Source organism: Hemiscyllium ocellatum, chromosome 10 (genome assembly GCF_020745735.1).
Source record: "Hemiscyllium ocellatum isolate sHemOce1 chromosome 10, sHemOce1.pat.X.cur, whole genome shotgun sequence".
In the NCBI taxonomy this organism is placed as follows: domain Eukaryota; kingdom Metazoa; phylum Chordata; class Chondrichthyes; order Orectolobiformes; family Hemiscylliidae; genus Hemiscyllium; species Hemiscyllium ocellatum.
In genome coordinates, this window is record NC_083410.1 from 45,720,436 (window position 1) to 45,742,631 (window position 22,196).

The 22,196-nt window shown below is 40.5% G+C and overlaps 1 protein-coding gene across 1 annotated transcript in view; it reads left to right on the forward strand.

Moving 5' to 3' along the window:
- The window catches only part of ush2a (Usher syndrome 2A (autosomal recessive, mild)), a 985,309-nt gene that overhangs the window by 651,096 nt on the left and 312,017 nt on the right, over positions 1 to 22,196 (forward strand). Inside the window, 1 exon segment of the mRNA XM_060830996.1 lies at positions 20,407 to 20,644. Within this exon segment, the coding sequence (XP_060686979.1) occupies positions 20,407 to 20,644 (238 nt within the window).

A 22,196-nucleotide genomic window follows, 5' to 3' on the forward strand; every position in this document is an offset into this window, starting at 1 on the left:
AAAATCTTAAAATGTGGGAGCAGAATTCAGGCATTTGGCCCATTGAGTCTGCTCCACTATGCAATCATGGCTGATAAGTTTCTCAGTCGAGAGTGCACTGCTGGAAAAGCACAGCAGGTCAGGCAGCATCCGAGGAGCTGGAGAATCGACTTTTCAGGCATAAACCCTTCATCAGGAATGAGGCTTGTGGACCAGGGAGGCTGAGAGATAAATCGGAGGGGGGTGAGGCTGGGGGAGAAGGTAGCTGGGAATGTGATAGGTAGATGAAGTTGTAGGGAAAAGGTGATATGTCGGAGAGGAGGGTGAAGTAGATAGGTAGGAAGGAAGATGGACAGGAGGACAAGTCAAGAGGATCATGTTGAGTTGGAAGTTGGGACTGGGATAAGGTGGGGACAAGGAAATGAGGAAACTGGTGAAATCCATATTAATCCTGGTGTGGTCGCAGAGTCCCAAGGCAGATGATGAGATGTTCTTCCTCCAGGCGTTGGGTGATTAGGGTTTGGCAATGGAGGAGGCCCAGATCTGCAATGTCCTTGGTGGAGTGGAAGGGGGAATTACAGTGTTGGGTCACTGGTGGAGTTTGTTGGTGCAGGTGTCCCAGAGATGTTCTTTGAAATAATCCACAATTTGGCGTCCTGTCCCACCGATGTAGAGGAGACCCCATCGGGAGTAATGGGTATAGTAGATGATGTGTGTGGAAGTACGGATAAATTTCTGTCGGACATGGCAGGATCCTTTGGGGCCTTGGACAGAAGTGAGGGGGGAGGTGTGAGTGCAGATTTTGCACTTCTTGCAGTGACAGTGGAAGGTGCTGGGAGTGGGGTGTGAGCTGGTGGGGGCTTGTGGATATGACAAGGGAAAGAATGGTCACTCTGAAATGCAGATAGGGGTGGGGAGGGAAACATATCTCTCCCCATATATGGTGGGGTCTGTTTGTAGGTGGCAGAAGTGACTTTGATGGTCAGCAGGGTTTTGTGCAGGGAGGTCTTGTGGAAAAATGTGAGTTTATGCAGCTTGACAGGAATAACAGATTAACTGAACATTGTTTTAATGGGAAGAGACGGCAGAAAGCAGCGACACAGAGGGATTTTGGGGTTCTTCATGGATGGATCACAAAAATCTATAATCTAAATTCAAGGGATTATAAATGGACTCTTGGCCTTTATTTCAAAGGGAATGGAGTATGAAAGCAGGGAAGTATTGCTCAAACAAGGCACACGACACAACACAGTTGAAATATCATGATCAGTTTTGGTCCCCTTATCTAAGGAAGGGTATATTTCCATTGAAGACAGTCCAAAGATTAAGCACGTTGAACCTGCTGATTGAGGGATTTTCTTATGAGGTTGGGTCTGTACTCACTAAAATTTATGAGAGTGGAGATAAGGGTTTTTGAAACGTATTGATTCTTAGAAAATTTCACAGAGTAAATGCAAAGATGTTGTTTACTTTTGTGAGCCTCTAGGAGCAGAGAATATAACCTAAGAGTAAAGGGTCTGCCAGTTAAGACAGAGATAAGGAGGATTTTTTTCTCTCAGTATATAGTCAATCTGTGAAATTCTTTACCACAGAGGATTGACCTGGCAGGGTTGTTCAGCATATTAAAGGCTGAGATAGATATTTAATCAGTATGAGAATCAATGGTATGGGAATAAGCAGGAAAGTGGACTTGAGGATTGTCAGACCAGCCATGGTCACATTGAAAGGTGTAGCAGACTCAATGAGCTGTATGACCTACTTCTGTTTCTCTGCCTTATAGCCTAATGGTCTTATACGGTTTGAGTGATGTGGAGTAAAAGATTAACTATACCTTTTCGTCTAATAATTGTTACTGACCATGTGCCTAAGGAGTTATGTCATAATAATATTAACTTACTTGGAATCTGGGACCCAAGACTGTAGTGCTCATGAGATATCCTCAGTTATCACCCCACATGTATGTCAGTGCATAATAAACCCTACTCATGTCTACTTGCATGAATACAGCCTTGATCTTACTGGAGCCTTGGACTCAGCAAATAATGGTAGCCTGAGCAAAACATACTATATATCAGCAAACTACCTTGCCCGTTCTCCTCCACCTCTTCCTCTCCCCACCTACCAACCTCAAAATTCTGGAATTTGTTCATATTTAGTAACTTGCATGTAACACTGTTATTCCCCAATTTCTGTTCCATACGGATCCATTTGTTTGGTAGTTTACAAGCTTCCAGAAGAAGGCATATTTAAATTAAAGTACTTTCCCCTAATTACTCTGTATCCATGAAGGATATTGCTGATGCAAAGGCCGGTTTGTGTTCATATGTGCATATAATGTAAAACAGTGTAACAAATATTTTAGAGTAGCTTGTAATCCTTTTTAAATTAAATAATTAATCCAATATTTAATTTAGAACCAAGGGGGATAGAAATAATGGATAAAATATAAGATGAAAGAACCTCCTTAATAATCTGGCAAAGCTCCATGGAGTTATAATCCTCGAACACAATCTCCAAAGAGCCATAAGTTATATAATTCTATGAATATGGTTTGACTTAGCTTGAAATAAAATGATGTTGTATTTGATAGATACTAAGCATTGGACAGAATTTCTGGTCCCTTTGGTATGCCAGTAGAAAGGGCGTATAAAACTCTATGGTTACTCTTCCTGTCACCTACCAGCTCACCCCGTAGCCTGGCTATAATACAATGGGCTGCAGGCCAGACTTAAGCACCCTGCCTAACTTTGCACCAATGGAAGCCCTTTACTGGCCAATTAATGCCCACTGTCTACCTGGCTGCTGTTTCTCAGCCTGATGTTTGAGGTCAACAATGGAATGCAATTCTGCAAAGTAGGTCAGCTCGGGCCTTGAGTCCAAAAGGGAGGAGTGTTTCCTTCAGGTGTTATTCGCCATTCAGATGCCTACTGGCCTCTTCCCTCCCCCCAGCTGTTCTCACATCCACCTCTTTCCTCTCCCAGGTGTGGTCTCCACATCAGACCTGTTTATCCTGGTTCCTGCTCCCCATCCTCCAGTGCTCAAAGCAAGAAACCCCAGCCCCTGTCAAATCCTGCCCATTGTTTAACTTAGATGCTTACAGTTAAAATTTTATGAACAAAATACAATCTTCTTTGCTATTTTTAGTAAATTTTAATTACTCTATGATGGCTAGTCAGCCTTGATCGTTTATCAAATGTCATTTTTTGTTCTTTTTAAATTAAAGCTTTGTGAGTATTGGAAGGAAATGTGGAGTATTACATCCTGTATATCAATTCAACTTCCGATCGAGACTTTGTGTTATCCAGCTGATGTGAACCACACTTTGATCGATGATTTGCATTCAAATGCAGATATTTTTTCACTGAGGTCTTCAATGGAATCCATAGTGCTATGAGCAAGGTGGCGCAGGGGACAACATCTGATGGGGGTTAGTAAAATCACAGATGTTCAAAACTGTTTAAAATCTGAGAATAAATGTGATTGATTTTTGTGGAGGTTGAAATCAGTCATCCATCCATAATAAAATTTCCTGTTATTGAAGGAAAATAGCTAAAACGCTAAAATCCTTAAGTGCTGTTGTCATCAAGTGATGGATCAATAAGAGTCCCAGTGAGACAGTTGCAGATAGCTCTAATAGAGTATATTAGCACAGTTTGTTCAGATCTTCCCTTGTGTGCCAGTGTATATCCACACTGCTGTTCGGAAAATACAATATGCTCTGTCAATAAATGGGAGAATATAAAAACGATTAATATTTTAAGTGATTTCTTCTACAGCTTTTAGGCAGGCGAATGTGGAGATTTGATGTTTGAACATTTCTACAAAATAAATCTTCTGAGGTTTTCAACCTGCCTCCACGTGCCTGTGCAGAGGGAAAGGTTCGGGTGAGCATCTGCAGTAAAAAGCCTCATCTTGCCAACTTGCCACGGTGGCACAGTGGTTAGCACTGCTGCCTCACAGCGCCAGAGATCCAGGTTCAATTCCTTCCTCAGGCGACTGCCTGTGTGAAGTTTACACATTCTCCTTGTGTCTGCATGGGTTTTCTCTGGGTGCTCCAGTTTCCTCTCACAGTCCAAAAATGTGAAGATTAGGTGAATTGGCCATGCTAAATTGCCTGTAGTGTTAGGTGAAGGGGTAAATGTAGGGGAATGGGTCTGGGTGGGTTGCGCTTCGGCGGGTCGGTGTGGACTTGTTGGGCCGAAGGGCCGTTTCCACACTGTAAGTAATCTAAACTAGCCTGCCCTCCTTCACTGTTTGATCACGCAACATTGCCCTTTGAGAAGGGTACTGCTTGTCACTCGCCACTGGGGTGTTTCCTTTCTTCCTGGTGGTGGAATATAAATAAAGATTTACACACTTGTTGTCCTTCACTGTGTCCGACATCTGCACACACATGATGTGGATGCTGGGGAAAAATAAGCTCTATCACTATTAGGCAGCAGTGTGGGGACAAAAGAAAAAAGAAAAAAAGAAAAAAAAATGAACAGGAGCGACGGACATCCTGTTCACTCTGACAACTGCCTCTGAGGAAGCTGGATCAGAAATAAAAATAAAGAAGAGTGTCAGAGACTCTGGTACTCTGACAGCCAACTCCAAAGAGGCAGTACTAGAGTCAAGAACGGTTAATGTGTAAATAAAGGGCCGGTGTGGAGTTTTTTCAAAAGAACTCAACAGTAGTTTCAAGGTATGGGGTCAGCTGTATCAAACTGGAATGAAGAGTTTTTTTTCCTTTACTGAGTTGTGAATCCTTGGAATTCTCTACTCCCGAGGGCAGTGGATGCTCTAAAGATGAATATATCCACGATGGAGATTGGCAGGTGTTTAGCTGCTGAAGGGCCAAAATAGAAGGACAGTGCATGAAAATGAAATAGATGTAAAAGTTCAGCCGATATTTTACTAAGCAGTGGAGCAAGTTCAGAGGCCATGTGGCCTATTTCTGTATTTTGGTCAAGATAGAATATATACTTTGGGTTCACACATTTGGCGATAAATTCTAAAATCCTGTTGAAATCAGTGTTACATAGCAACACAAACGCGCTATTTTTGCACTTGCCCCCAGTTCTCCAATCTAGTTCCAAAAATCCAGAACTTTTCTTCAAAATGTATATTGTTGCTCCTAATCTGCTTCCAGTTTATGATGCTTTATCTAGCTTTAATGCTATTTTCTGTGCACTGTAAACCAAAAACAAATGAGCAATGGTCTTCTCCATTGAGTACATTATTGGCATTTCTTATTGCCCAAAGTTCAGCGCAACTGAATGTCTTGCTAGGCCACATCAGAGAACAGCGCAAAAATGAGGACTGCAGCCAAGATGTCGATTCTCCTACTCCGGATGCTGCCTGGCCTGCTGTGATTTTCCAGCACCACACTCTCGACTCACATCAGAGAACAGTTAAGAGAGATTAAGAGCTTATCTTTCCCGAAAGATATTTGTGAACCAGTTGAGATCTAACCACAATCTGACTCTTTATGCTCATTTTCACTGATGGCAACTTTTTAGTTCTAAATTGTGATAGTGAATTCTATACTTTCTAACTGCCATCTAAATCACTCATGCTGATACAGATTCTCTGTACCACTGCATTCCAATGCCACCACCATTAGCCAGACCCAAGCATCACCACTGCACCCCCACCCAGAAACTCATTGCTTATAGTTCCATTTAATCTGTTTTGGAATCACAGGACATTATTTGTGATCTCCTCCTAAAAAAAGCATTCATTTATCCAAAAAGGCCTTTGGTGACAACATGTTTTGACTAAGTAGAATTTAACACATTAAGCAATTTGAATATTTATAAACACTAAAGACCAAAGTATTCTGATGGTTGGCTGTTGAATCATAGAATCCCTACACTGAAGAAGCAGGCCATTCAGTCCATTCAGCACACTGACCCTCCAAAGAGCATCATACCCAGACCCACCCCATAACCTTGCATTTCCCATGGCTGATTCACCTAGTGTGCACTTGTTTGGACTGTGGGACAAAACCAGAGCACCCAGAGGAAACCCATGCAGGCACAGGGAGAATATGCAAACATCACACAGACACTTGCCTGAGGGTAGAATCAAATCCAGGTCCCTGGCACTGTAAGGCAGCAGTGCTAACAACTGTTAATTATAGAGTATAATTTTATTTTTCTCTGGGAACTAAAAGCAAACCAAAGGACTCCAAAACAGAATAAATTCCTTCCATAAAAATAGCTGTGGCAAAAAAAGAAAGGCAGTTTAATGCTACATTAATTGGACAGTTTAGAACAAGTTAAAAATTTTAGAAGCTTAGCATATATGCTAGTTAGAATCTCATTGTATGTGAATAATGAGGTGTTAACTGACCCATGTAGATGAACGATTAATAGATCAGCGTTTGCAAGAATGGGAAAGGGGATCATTAATCTGTTGTTTAAGTGCGCAATTTGTGTATAGACTGCAAAACTATACACTTAAATGAAAATTGCTATTATTATGTACACTTGACAGAGCAGATTCCTAGAAAAACAGATGGGAGGAGGTATGTTAGTTTAAAATAAACTTAAATAGGTTACATAATTAAGAGAACCAAGCTACCTAAAGTTAAGTGTCTGCTCTTTATCAAATTATTCTATTTTATAAGAGCTTTTTTCTACATTTTAACTAAATTTTCTCCCTCTGTGCCTATATAGAGAGAAAATGGACCTTTTTTTGTGAAACTAATTGGTCAGACGTATGCAAGAGCTGTCAGACCTAACTCTAACATTTTCCATTGACAAAACGTTTGAAGTCTGGAGAGTCCGCCATTCCCACATTCATAATGTAAAGACTGACATGGTAGGACATTGGAAGAAATACAACTCAAATACATATCTTTATCAAGGTGCTCCAATGCAATTTACTATGCCAGTGCACCTAACAATTATTCATTTTTGTGCAATTAACATAATTAGATTAATAATAAGAACAGGGCCATCATTTAGGTTGAACATAAACTCCAAAATGCTTCTGTAAACTATATTTTTTCATATGCTCAGAATGTTTAAAGTGTGGGTAATAGTAAGGTAGAAATTCTGATAAAATGAGATAAAAGCAGAAAATGTTGCAAATACACAGCAGGTGCATCAACACCTCAAAAGAGAATTGGTAAATTTAAACCTCAGTCTAAAGATTCTTTATCAGAGAGGAAAGAGGATGGAAATTAATTGGTTGGACTGAAAACATAAGTCTTATCCAAAAATACATGAAAATGCCAGAGGAAGTACGTAGATTAACTTCACTGGGGCTATGATAAGGCATCTGCTACTGCTCACTTTTTTTTTGTTTTTTTTAACACTGCGTCACAGACTAACAGACGCATTGATTGATTATTTATCCCAGTATTTGATATGTTTGAGCTGCTGACGTCATCTGTGGTTTCACCTCTCCTCCTTATTTTGGATAATCCAGCAGAAAAGGTGTTAGCATGGCCCATTAGGGATATAACAGTGCTCGTTCATCAGCTGAATTTTCATCCACTATACTGTCACAAACAGAAGGTAGAAAATGCAGGAAGGTTGAGTAGAGATGTGTGCCATCACATTCCACACTGGATTGCATTTGTACTCAAGATCCAACCAGAAAGGCCAGCAGCTGCACCTTCACCAGTCCATCACATGTAAGTGATGGCCATGAATCTAATCTAAAGGTCTCACTTCCCACTGTTGGCCTTGCCAACTTCAATGAACACCAGGAGAAAAGTGGGTTCCAGAACCTGAGGTGGCAATTTGAAGCTCCCAATTTTGCCTTCAATAAGGATCCCCCCAATTACCTCACATAGTTGAGAATCATAATTTGACAATACAGGAAGACATTCAGTCCATCATGCCTGTCCCAACTCCTTGAAAGATCTGCCCGGTTGAACCTGCTCTCCTGTCCTTTCCCAGTGTCCTAAAAAAATTGTCTTTCAAAGATAGATCAATTTACCTTTTGAAAGTTACTATGGAATCTGCTCCATGTAAGGCAGAATGTTCCAGTTCATATCTTCCACGTTAAAACAAAAATCACTCCTTTTTTATCCTGTTTTTTCTGTTCATGACTTTGAATTTATTGTCTCCTGCCAGTTCAAGCCAAGTAAAGAATGCAAACTATCAAAATCCCTCATAATTCTGAACTTGTCTATTTACTCTTCCCTTAATATCCTCAATTCTAAGGAAAACAATTCCAGTTTCTCCAACCTCAGCGTACAGCCAAGCCCCTCATCCTTGTTAAGGTAATGGTTATGACATGGATTGCTGCATTTGTGAAAAATATACTGCACTCTTTGCAGCTCTGCATTTCACTTTAAATGGGGTCCCTGTTTTTCTGGCACTGTTATATATCCCATTTTAGCACTGATGATTCTGTCAGAGATAATACTGAGAGCCCGGTTTACTGTATAAGTAATACGATGTGAGATGAAAACTCAACAAGGGTCATGAAAGGATCAAGGTACCAGGCAGGAGAGGTGATGGGATTAGGAAAATCCAGTATCTTTATAATCATCCCTTTATGATACTCCCATGCCCATTTCGGTTAATTTTAAAAAAATAATTGTACATTGCTTTTAGATAGCATCATAGTCAATGCCTTAATAGTTGCTTGTCGTCAAATATTTTATGATCGTATATGGAAAAAGAATTCTGGCTGCCGCTTTCATTTTCAATCATTTATCCAAATGTGATATCTTCCTGTTGCCAATTTGACAACTAATGAAACCAAATTTTCTTTTCATGTCCTCAGAAAGCCTTGCATAGGTAAGCATTGTGGTCCAGGGGTTAGCACTGCTACCTCACAGCCCAGGGACCGGGTTCAATTCCAGCCTCAAGTGACTGTCTGTGTGGAGCTTGTGTTTGTGTTTCCTCCAGGTGTTCCAGTTTCCTCCCACAATCCAAAGATGGGCAGGTCAGGTGAATTGGCCATGATGAATTGCCGTAGTGTTCAGGGATGTGTGAGTTAGGTGCATTAGTTACGAGTGAATGTAGAGTAATAGGATTGGGGAATGGGTCTGGGTGAGTTACTGTTCAGAGCGTCAGTGTGGATTTGTTGGGCCAAAATGGCCTGTTTTCATACTGTAGGGATTCTATATATAACTAGGGAAACATTTGTTAGGCCCTTTAGATTCTCATTCCAATAAGGAAAGACTAAATTTGTCAAATATTTCTTCATGACAATAGATAGACTGAGTTTTCCCAGCTGCTGAGAGTTGTGGGCTATAATGAGTCCATTGGAAATATATGGTGAAATTATAAAAAAACAATCCTTGATGTCAACGAAAGAAGTCCAATTTTCCACCCAAGATTTGAACAGTGAGGTGAGAATTTCACTAGATAGCATTTGCATCTTAATGATACTTTATCTCATCGCATATATACGTAGTTTATTACTTTCTCATGCAGTGGACAGAAACTAGATGGTGAAAATGGTGAACAGCAAAATCAGAGCATGTACCTGGCAGATCAGATCTGCCACGTGCTCCTCTGAACCCTCATCTTATGCTGCAGTCACCAATATCTCAAGGCATGCTTAATGGGCCACGATAGCCTGCAGACCCAGTTGACAGATGTCAGCATTGGGCATTCACAAGCATCACCCACATTTTCATATTTCTAACTAACCTAAATATGGTCTTCCAGTTAAGGCTGTACTGTAGGCACTATGGATTGTAATGTTTAATACTGCTGCCAGGCTATTTTGTCCACAGGGGCAAACATCCATCTCATGCATTGTGGTTGTGTGCTTTTCAAAGCCTTTTGTTTGCTAATTTTAGCTCTCAGTCATTTCTCGGCTACTGGATGTTCACATCATCCCTGTCTTGCCTTGCCCTTTTGTGCTTTGCTGCTTCATTCAGAACTCAGAACTTTCAGAATAGCGACACTGTTAACTATTGTAAAAATTGATCTGGTCCACTCAGAAGGAAATCTGCCAGCCTTTCCTGGCCTTGGCTATATTGGACTCCAGACCCACAGAAATACAGTTGATTCTAAAACATGTTTTGAAATGGCCTAGCAAGCCATGCAGCTCAAGGGCAATATTAGAAAAAGCAATAACTGCTGGCTAAAGAAAGTCTGTCAACAGTCAGGGGCATTCCCAGAGTTAATTAACAGCAGTAGTGAGAGCAGATTGGACTTGACCAGTTAGCATATTCACTGTCAGAGATTTATATCACTGTGCTCCAAGGAAAACTTAACTGTTGGTCCAACAGATCCTGTCCAATCAGTCTAGAGCTAGCATTAAAGCAAAAGTGGCCAGGCGCCAACTCAAAGACACTCCTCCTAACACTCCCTTGACCATGGCCTCACCTCCACCTCCCCACCCCCATCACCAAACCATCATCCCCCAGGCCATACACAACTTCATCACCTCAGGGGATCTCCCATCCACAGCTTCCAACTTCATAATTCAGGAACACTGCACCACCCAATTCTACCTCCTACCTAAGATCCATAAGCCTGACTACCTCGGCCGACTCATTGTCTCAGCCTGCTCCTGCCCCACCGAATTCATCTCCACCTACCTCGATACTGTCCTATCCCCCCTGGTCCAGGAACTCCCCATGTGTTCCAAGAGCTGCCTGCTTTACATGGATTGGGCCTGGAAGACAACTCCTTGGAGACTCCTGACCTTCTTATAAACCACTGACTGAAGCTGTGTGTAGATATAATGTAGCTCATTTTTCTACCGGAGCCACAGCACAGCAGATCATAGATGTATATATTATAGATGGGTCCCCAAGGGCTGCAAAGTTAGAGTCTTGGTTTGGAGGGTTGCAATTGAGATAAGTATAGGATCAGTTTAATTATTACACAGGAGTTATACTATGTATTTAAAAGTCTAAATTTTCCTGCGTAATTATTTTACTTAATTTCACCATAACCATCCAAAGTCTTTGATTTTAATGGAAACTTTTGAAGGGTTACAAACATTGTGGAATTGTCCAGCAGTAAATTCAGTTTCCTGGGTAATTCCTTCAGAGAATACTACAGCGGGGATTGTGCAGTGTTCCCATATGTAAATTCATCCATATCTGCATGACAACCACCTGACAAGGGGAAAATCTACCACATTTCTTAATGAATTCTTAGTATAATGAATGTGCTCTGAACATTTCAAATCATATTATAAACTAATCATTACACTTCCTTAAAAGAGTAGAATTTTATATGTCTTAATACATTTTTTTGTTGGCATTTAAGTTGTTTATACATGAGACTGGCGGAGGAAATCAAGTTTACTGAAAAAATAGCTTGGTTCTGATTAATTTTGTTCATATTTGCAACAGTGAAGGTGCTAAAATGTTTTAACACCAAATAATAAACTGCAAATGCAGTGTAGCAAACTCGTTTTAGAAGTGTTAATTTATATAACAGATTGTTTTGAGATTGTAGAGTGATGGACCAATGCAGCATCAGCTTTGTCATCTTTTACAGCAATCATTAATTGCGTAATGGGTGGAAAGACTACAAAAGCTTAAGTAGCACTTATCGACCATGCATGAACAGTCTGATCACACACAGCAAGCTTTTGGGGAGATCTGGGGTCCAACATGCGTACGTTTAAAAGAGACTCATTGTCTTTGGGTAGATATCTTTACCTCCTACTCCACCAAGCAGATAAACATTTCATGAAGTCAGATCCTGGCAACTCCAGCACCTAGTGACCTAGGCATTTTCCACTGTCCACCGGTTCAGTTCCCACTACATTGACAATGTTAACATTTCCCTGCATAAATGAAGTCAGTGAGGATGAGCCAACACTTTCTACAGTCGTTATGATATCAACAATATTCAAATACACTAATCAAGTGACTTTATCCTCTGCCCAATTTCTTAAGTATGAGATAATAGGAATTATTTCCTCAGCCAAGTGAACCGAGACAATCTACTGAACATATAATCTATATGAGTTCATTCATTTCCTAAAGCACTCCAAAGTAAATTGCATTGAGGTGGCTGTTACGTTAAATATATCAGTCTGAACTAAATGGTTTTTTGCAGTTGAATCTAATGAAATGGATTTAGAGACACACTTGTAATACTGGACCTATGCATTATTTTAGAAGAAAAATGACTTAAACTAGTTAGCTTTATTAACTGTTTTTTCAATAAGTTGCCTTCACAACATAATCCAGGATTTTTCTGTGATAGACTTCAAATATCTTCCATAATTATTCAAGTTATCCACTCCTCTTTCTTCTAGTATTTCAGGTTTGCGAGAACTGGCTTTAGTCCTCATTAACGGCATAAACAATAAAAAATGTATATATTGTAAATATATATATTTAAATTATCATATTTTATGAACACGAGTACTTGATAATTAAAACTTTACCTTAATATAAGCACATTTTCTTAGGACAATGCAAGACTTCCTTATTCATCAATAGTTACTTTTAAATTATCAAATTTTCTTCAATATTACAAATATTATTTTCTAAAACCTTCTTGAAATTGATTTTAAAAATCTTAAAATTATGTTTTATCAGGGAATTATCAATTATCTTAAATCATCTTGACAACTGATATTATGACACCTGGACCTACCTGGTGCAGAATTCAGACATCATTTGCAGGTCTCTACCAAACACTGAATATAATAAATTCTTGTCCTTGATAGTCTCCTGAAAATGTTAAATAAGGAAGCAATCACTAGCAACATCTATAAATAACTCAATTTTACCTTCTTATGTACTTAACAGCCTTTATCGGACCAACTAATGAAAACACTGTAAATATTCCCCAACATAATATTGGTCCAGAAATTCTGATGGCCAGATAGTCAGTTCTTCAAGGTGGATTGGAGTTGCCCAGCAGCACCGTGCAGAAATTGTCTCAGGCAATTGCATGGCATCTGGAACTCTCAAAAACAATGTCTTTGAGTCAGGGAGATTACAAATTGGTTCCTGACCTACTTAAGTTCAATAGTATTCAGGAGAAGTTAATAGGAATAAAAAACTACTGGAAAACAATAAGCTGAAACCTCAGATTGTTACTGATCCCTCAACAACTACAACATCTGACCCTGACACCCCTGAACCCAAGAAACTCAATTCCCTGACCTAACCATTCCTTCCTGACCAAGCCCCACCAGACTTGACACTCACCTCTCAATCTATCTTAAGCTCTCACCCCCTATCTGACACCCTGCATGCTCAGTGACCAGGCACCCTAGCCCCTGTCACCTACCTGACAACGATAACCATCTAATCCATTTACAAACTTAACCCCTCACCCACACAACTCTTTATCCCACACCTCATCCAACAGTAACCTAATCCCACCCCTACCTTACCTTCTCCGAGCTGCTGTCAGTTAAACTACACAATGTAGCACCTTTACTGCTGAAAGGGAGGGAGAAAGGGGAATGGTTTCCACACTGATCCACTCAGTGTCTGGGTATAATGTTTCCTAGTTTGCTGTCCCTGCTCTTTCATAACAGGATGCTCTTGTTCAAAAAATTCCAAGGCAGAACTGATTGAAAGAGAGGTGTGTAGGATTTTTGGTAATGATTTTGAATTTCTGGGCTAATATTGGCCAGTTCTATCTTGCCTGGGCCAATCTACTATGGGGGCTGCAATAGATGTCGAGGATGATGATTGAACAAAGCCTTTCCTATAAATTTGCTCAAAATATTCCAACGAATAAAAAAATAATTAAATGGGGACAGATTACTATGTCTGGAAGTATCTCAGTACCTTGAGCACATTTCCTTGTTTTAGCATAGAACATAGAACTTTACAGCACAGTACAGGTCCTTCGTCCCTCGATGTTGCACTGACCTGCAAAATTAATCTGGTGCCCATCTAACCTACACTATTCCATTATTGTCCACATGCCTATCCAATGGCCATTGAAATACCCTTAACGTCAGCAAGTCTACTACTCTTACAGACAGGCCGTTCTATGCCCCTACAACTCTCTGAGTAAAGAAACTAACCCTAATATCTGTCCTAAATCTATAACCCCTCAAGTTAAAGCTATGTCCCTTCGTGGTAACCTTCACCATCCGAGGAAAAAGGCTCACACTGTCTACCCTATCTAACCCTCTGATTATCTTAAATGCCTCGATTAAGTCACCTCTCAACCTTCTTTTTTCCAATGAAACAGTCTTCATTCCAGTTTTCATCCAAGTCCTATTCTAATTAACTGCACCAGAATGTCAATTGGTTAATTCCCAGCTATGATGGACAAGTCGGTGGTGCACACTCATTTTCCAAGTTCATATATTTGGGGAGGTGCTACCACAATGAAACCATCCCCCCAGTGTGATCAGAATCTTCCAAAGAGATGAGAAGTAGACGTGGGGAAAATATACTTTAAAAATGTTTAGGTTATTTTGCATCTACACTGAATGTTCTGAAAACAGTTCAGAAGTGATGATGGCAATTTACTTTGACATTTATAATCACCACGAATGTGAGTTCCAAGCTATCACACTAATGTATGCACAAAACAATGCTGACCAGTGAGGTAACTCACAAGATATTTCAAATCAGCAAGAGCTGCGTAGACTTATGGAGAAATTATAACACAGAAAGTGTATTCGGCATATCAAGTTTACGTTGAGGTATCCTTTGTACTCTTCCCATGTGCCTGCTGGGTTTCCACATCCCCTAACTCCCCTTCCCACCAATGGTCTAACTAATCTATCCTAAAATGTTGTTAAGGGCCACGACTGTGTCATCATTCTAGGAATGGAGTGTTAACTGTGTCAGCTCCATAGAGTAGGCCCGACAAAATCAAGTTCTTATCCGGCCCTTATAAGCGGCCACCTTTGTACCTTCCCCATAATTACACCACCAGTGACTGACGGTCCACCCTCTGAGAACTACCAAACAATTAGTCGTTCCACAAGGTCCCACACCAGTGACCTGCCAAAGGGATAGGAAACACATACGCCCTGATTTAATCCATGAGCTGTGACTAAATTGTGGTGGGCTTATGGAAAACTGGTATAATTGGGCCATTAATGAGCCTAACTGACACCACACCATTGGAGACTAGGTATCCACTGTCAGCTCCTTCTGCACTCTAACTTAATCAGGAGTAGCTGTATCACTGACATAGGGCCTCTCCCATGATTAATTGACCACGCCGCCAATTATCCCCCACAATAAGCTGCATCAAATCCAGAGCTTAACCTTCACCTGAATTATTAGAGTTGACAAGGGATAACAGATCTTGAATGATTCATAACAATCCTCAAATGAATATAATTGACTACTGCTTTGTACTGCAATAATAGGACATTTGGTGGTGGCAGAAAAGAAGAAGTGATAGAGGCGCCGCCTGTTACATATTTTTCAGAATATTCCTTTCCATTTGAAGTTGACCGAGCAAGATGTTTGATAGGCAGCCCATCCAGAACCACTTGTTTTCCACTATTGCCAATAATTAAATTAACGCTAATGTTTCTTCAGAGATCTTTTCTGATATATTAATGAAAATCAATTCTATGTGTTTGAAGCAAAATTGGGAGGAATGTGGAACTCATTTTTTAGTCACTGCGACAAAGAAATAAAGAGTAACTTGTTTGCCTCTCACACTCCATTCACAGCAAGGCAAGATTTGCATGTAACATTATTTGGAAATATAAGGTTACATATTTTCATCTGATGGTGAGCATTATTGGTGAAATTCTGGATTGGATTTTACAGTCAGCTACTGGTAGATTCAATTGATTGGAAGGAGCCAAATTACAAAATGCTCAGTGCTGCCTGCACATTCCTTCTTGCCCTGTCTCTCGCTCTCAATCTATTTTCTAATTTCCTTCCAACAGGGGGCAGTGGAGGCGTCAGGCTCTCCTGGGTTTGTCGACACCCTTCCACATGACCAATGAAGTGAGTCATCATATTACTGCCACTGTGTGACTCACAGCAATGTAGACCCGCACTAAATGGGGAGCCTAGCAGCTTTCACTGGAAAGGCTGATGACAGACAAGGGAGGAATATTCTTTGGGGATTTCTTGTGCCCGCCAGAGGCCCCTCCATCCACAGTCATACCTGCAACCTACTGAACCCTCCACCCTTGTTTGTCTCTCAAACTCAATCCCCATCCTGACACACCCCCTCAATGGGATCTGTCAGCCAGGTCCTGCCAAAATCCTGGACATCCCTTAGGCCCACCTTCCATGATTTCCTCTTAGAGTCATAGAGTCATAGAGACATATAGCATGGAAACAGACCCTCCGGTCCAACTTGTCCACACTGACTAGATATCCTAATCCATATAGTCCCACTTGCCAGCACTGGCCCATCTCCCTTCAAACTCTTCCTGTTCATATAACCATCCAGATGCCTTTAAAAATGTTCCAATTGTACTAGCCACCACCAAAAGGATAGACCAGATCTAAAAATTGAAGTTCTAAATTGGAGAAAGGACAATTTTGACGGTGTTAGGCAAGAACTTTCAAAAGCTGATTGGAAGCAGACGTTCGCAGGTAAAGGGACGGCTCGAAAATGGGAAGCCTTCAGAAATGAGATAATGAGAATCCGGAGAAAGTATATTCCTGTTAGGGTGAAAGGAAAGGCTGGTAGGTATAGGGAATGCTGGATGACTAAAGAAACTGAGGGTTTGTTTAAGAAAAAGAAGGAAGCATATGTCAGGGATGGACAGGAGAAATCAAGTGAAGCCTTAGAAGAGTATAAAGGCAGCATGAGTATACTTAAGAGAGAAATCAGGACGGCAAAAAGGGGGCATGAGATAGCTTTGGTAAAGAGAATTAAGGAGAATCCATTAAGAACAAAAAGGTAACTTGGGAGAGAATAGGGCCCCTCAAAGATCAGTAAGGCAGCCTTCTTGTGGAGCCGCAGAAAATGGGGGAGTAAATACTAAAAGAGTATTTTGCATCAGTACTTACTGTGGAAAAGGACATGGAAGATCTAGAATGTAGGGAAATAGATGGTGACCCCTTGAAAAATGTCCATATTACAGAGGAGGAAGTACTGGATGTCTTGAATGCATAAAGGTGGATAAATTCCCCAGGACATGATCAGGTGTACCCTAGAACTCTGTGGGAAGCTAGGGAAGTGATTGCTGGGCCTCTTGCTGAGATATTTATATCATTAATAATCACAGGTGAGGTGCCAGATAACTGGAGGTTGGCTAACGTGGTGTCTCTGTTTATGAAGGGTGGTAAGGACAAGCCAGGGAACTATAGACCAGTGAGCCTGACATCGGTGGCAGGCAATTTGTTGGAGGGAATCCTGAGGGACAGGATGTACATGTACTTGGAAAGGCAAGGACTAATTAGGGATAGTCAACATGGCTTTGTGCATGGGAAATCATGTCTCACAAACTTGAATGAGTTTTTTACAGAAGTAACAAAGAGGATTGATGAGGGCAGAGCAGTAGATGTGATCTATGTGGACTTCAGTAAGGCGTTCGACAAGGTTTCCCATGGGAGATTGGTTAGCGAGGTTAGATCTCATGGAATACAGGGAGAACTAGCCAGAACTGGATAGAGAACTGGCTCATTGGTAGAAGACAGAAGGTGGTGGAGAAGGATATCTACCTGTGACTGGATTCTCGTTATCTCAGAGTAGGCCCAACAAGTCCACACCGACCCTCTGAAGAGCAACCCACCCAGACCCATTCCCTACATCTAGCCCTTCACCTAACACTATGGGCAAGTTAGCATGGCCAATTCACCTAACTTGTACAGCCAACAGTGGCCTAACCAATGTCCTGTGCAGCTGCAACATGATCTCCTTACTCCTGTGCTCAACACTCTGACCAATAAAGGAAAGCATACCAAATTCATTCTTCACTATCCTATCTACCTGTGACTCCACTTTCAAGGAGCTATGAACCTGCACTTCAAGGTCTTTTTGTTCAACAACACTCCCCAGAACCTTAACATTAAGTGTACAAGTCCTGCTAAGATTTGCTTTCCCAAAATGCAGCACCTTGCATTTATCTGAATTAAACACCATCTGAAACCTCTCAGCCCATCTGATCAAGATCGTATTATAACCTAAGGTAACCCCTCCTCTCTTGCCTCCCATTCTATTCTTCCTGATAGCATTTGTATCCTGGAATATTAAGCTGCCAGTCCTGCCCATCCCTGAGCCATGTTTCCATAATTGCTATGATATCCCAGTCCCATGTGCGTAACCATGCCCTGAGTTCATCTGCCTTCCCTGTTAGGTCCCTTGCATTGAAATAAATGTAGTTTAATTTATCACACCTATCTTGTTCTCTGCTTTATCCCTGCCTGCCCCGACTGTTTGGCTTGCTTCTATTCTCAACTGTACCAGTCTCAGGTTGATCTCTTTCCTCACTATCTCCCTAAGTCCCACCCTTCCCCCCACCTTACTAGTTTAAATCATCCTGAGAAGCTCTAGCAAATCTCCCTGCCGGTATATTAGTCCCCTTCCAATTTAGGTGCAATCCGTCCTTCTTGTATAGGTCACTTCTACCCCAAAAGAGATCCCAGTGATCCAAAAATGTGAATCCTTCTCCCACACACCAGCTCCTCAGCCATGCACTCATCTGCTCTATCCTCCTATTCCTGCCCTCTCTAGCTTGTAGTACCCGGAGTAATACAGATATTACTACTCTCAAGGACCTCCTTTTTAAATTCCTGCCTAACTCTCTGTAATCCCCCTTCAGAATCTCAACCTTTTCCCTTCCTATGTTATTGATTCCAATGTGGACAATGACCTCTTGCTGGCCCCCCTCCCTCTTGAGAACATTCTGCACCATCTCTGAAACATCCTTGATCCTGGCACCAGGGAGGCAACACATCATTCTGATTTTTCGCTGCTGTCCACAGAAACGTCTGTCTGTACCTTGGGCTAGAGAAGCCCCTAGCACAATCAATCTCTTGGAACCCAATGTACCTCTCATTGCATCAGAGCCAGTCTCAGTACCAGAAGCTTGGCTGTTCGTGTTACGTTCCCCTTACATTTTCTAAAACAGCATACTTGTTTGAAATAGGGATAGCCACAGAAGACTTCTGCATTAACTGTCTATCTTTATGACCTTTCCCGGAGTTAACCCATCTATGTGACTGTATCTGTGATGTTTCCCCCTTCCTATAACTGCTATCAATCACATCCCCTTGCTCTTGTAAATTCTTCATTGCTTCTAACTGTCTCTTGTTCAGTGACTGATTGAAGTTCCAGTAGCAACCACCACTCAAAGCTAGTACTGCTGAGGCTCCAGAATGGATGGACAGATAAATAAGGTCAGCTCAGAAACAACCAAGTTAAAATAGCTGAGGGGTACCAGAGGCTCTCAGTTTAAAACATTGTAGACATGGTAGCCATGGAAGCTGTGTGATTATTCTGTCAAATGCATTAAGTATCAACTTCGAAATCCTTCTATCATATGCCAGTGACAGGCAATAATGGAAGCAGAGATTCCTGATCAGTCTTGTATTGGAAAGAAATTGAAGCTCTTACTGTCACTATCCATAGCTGTAGGCCACAATATTCATGTAAAATTCAATGCTTCCACAGCAACTCAGCAACTGGATAGTTGGTGAGGAACAGATTGATGACAGCTGTGGGGGGAGAGGGTTGATTTTTGTTCCAGCTGGAATGGACTTGGGTTCTGCCCCTTCATCCTACCTGTAGTAGACTCTGTGGACTTGTGGGTCAGACCTATTTTCAGTGACAGAACTCAAATCTCAAACAAGCAGCATCAATAAGAAAAATGGGCTAGTGGAACGCATTCACATTTCTTATAAAGATGCATAAAATATTGCAACATAAGGTGTTAAGTATTTGATGAACCAATATCCAATCACTTCCTTTTGTGTTTTCTTTGAATGTTTAGACTAATCAGATTATTTTTAAATGCAGGCTGAAGTACAATCTCCCAATTAACTTGAGAGTGGTTGGAAGTAATGGTAGTGAACAGGTATTGATGTACATTAGAAGGATTCATCAGGAAATTTGTAAAATCAAACTTAGTGCTCAAGTTTAGTGTAGATGGACTGCAGCAGTTCAAGAAGGCAGCTAATCACTACCTTCTTAGGGAATTAGGGATGGGCAGTAAATACTGGCCAACCAGCAATGCCCACTTCTCAGAAATGAATAAAAATATTGACTGTTGTAAAGTAGGCATTGAGCAAGTTGCAAATAGCTTACTAAAGTAATATTCCTTAAAATATCCATATTGATGCCTGATTCACATGAATCCAATGAACGGATTTGAAAACCCAATAACTGAAAAGTGCGAACATAGTTGTAGTTTATTTGATTTAGTTGATAAATATTTGATTTAGTTGAGAAATATTTCTCTCAGAGAAATATTGTCTTATTAAGATTGACTTCACCAATTTAGGTTACTAATGTGTCTTCTCTGACTCTGACTTGAACATTCTTTTTTTGGTTTCATACATATTTCAGTAAGATAACCAGATATGCATTGAACCATTTTTAAGTTTAAATGCTCACTCATATTTCATTAACTAACTGGTTTTGGTGACAGCTGGAATTTAGACTGTTTTTCCTCTTCATTTATAGAGCCTGAAGGCATGCTACCTCCGGAGGTCAATGTGATCAATAGTACAGCTGTTCATGTCATCTGGACATCACCGTCAAAACCAAATAGTCTTGTCACCGAATATTCTATTCATGTGAATAAAAAGCAGCATAATACTGATATGCATTTACCCAGGCCTTTTATATTGACAGACCTTTATCCATTTACTGTATATATGATAAAGGTAGGAGTGATTCTTTTAATATATCAAACAATATTACAGATCAGGTATTTCATGCTTTCCAGGTCTTCTCCATGTGCATTTTAATATTTTACCTTTTTTCTATTTCAGGATTTTAGACTTGTCATACCATGCATTTTGCATTGATATAAAGCACTTTGAATTTTGACTTAGTTTTCACAGTGTAGTACAACTCTGATATGCAGTCACCAATATCTAATGCAGGCAGGCAAAGTTAGACTACCACATGGCAGTGCACTCACACCAACTTGATTCTACATCAGATACAATATTAGTCCAACTGATGTGATGCAAAATTTTAAAAGCTGTACAATAGTCTAATAGATTGCCCCAAAAATTTAAAAGTTCATTTTAACCTGTTTGTCTGAAGGCTAGCGATCTTATTTGTGTGAAGAATTACAGTTTCCTTAAATGGATAACAAACAGCATCCAGCAGGATAAGTCAAACCTTCCCTTCCAGTCATAACCAGCTTCAACTACATCATTCTAAACATCAATTCTATGTGTATTTTAATCAGATTTTCATTTCTCAGTACTTATTTTTGCCTTCTGGTTTGTTATATTACTTTTGGATCTTTTTAAATATCTCTTTACAGAAGTATGACTCATCAAAATAAATATTTTACCGTGGATGTAGGTTTGCTTGCTGAACTGGAAGATTGATTTTCAGATGTTTCCTCACCATACTAGGGAACATCTTCAGTGAACCTCTGGACAGTGAGCAAACCTACATCCAGAACCTCAACCCGAGCTACAAATCTTCTTAAAACTTATGAATAGTTTACCGTGTTTACTGAACTTACTGTGTTCAGTCCAAACAGCCATTAATTCTGCCCAGTAATTAAAAATAAGTATTCCTGGCACAAGTTGTTGTTTCCTACATCTCTGATACAAAATCCAATACATTGTTGCCTTTAGCGACTGGCTCAGTTGGTACACATTTCTGAATGAAAAAAACTTTATCAGAATTTGAGCATAGAATTCTGAGGACTTCTTCAGTGTACCAGTGACATACTGTTGTATGGTCAGAATTATGGCCTATTTAAATGGATATAAAATGAGACCCTGTTCAGAGAACAGAAGAATACCAGACAGCATACACATCTGTGCAAACATACTACTGAGTGTATGTTTGATTCTCCAAAAGACAGGAAGTATTTTGTTCAGTTAATCAAATTCTGGATAATCGAATGCTGGATAACATAGTTTAGCTGAGCATTGGGACTTTGCAATCTTGCCAGATAATCCAATATTCCGATAATCAAATGCTGGATACTTGAGGTTCCTCTGTAGTTAGAAGCAGGCGTACACTATTTGCCCCTCAAGCACACTTCACCATTAATAACATCTTAGTGATTAATAGTAATAGTGATCAGATTGTGACCTCAACTCCATTTTACTATCGCCTTTGACTCCCTTGATGGTCAAGAGTCCATCTACTCTTGGCAATGGCTCTGCCTCCACCATACTCTGGGGAAAATAATTCTTCAGACTCATGGTTCACTGAAAGAAAAGAGACACTCCTCATCTCCAA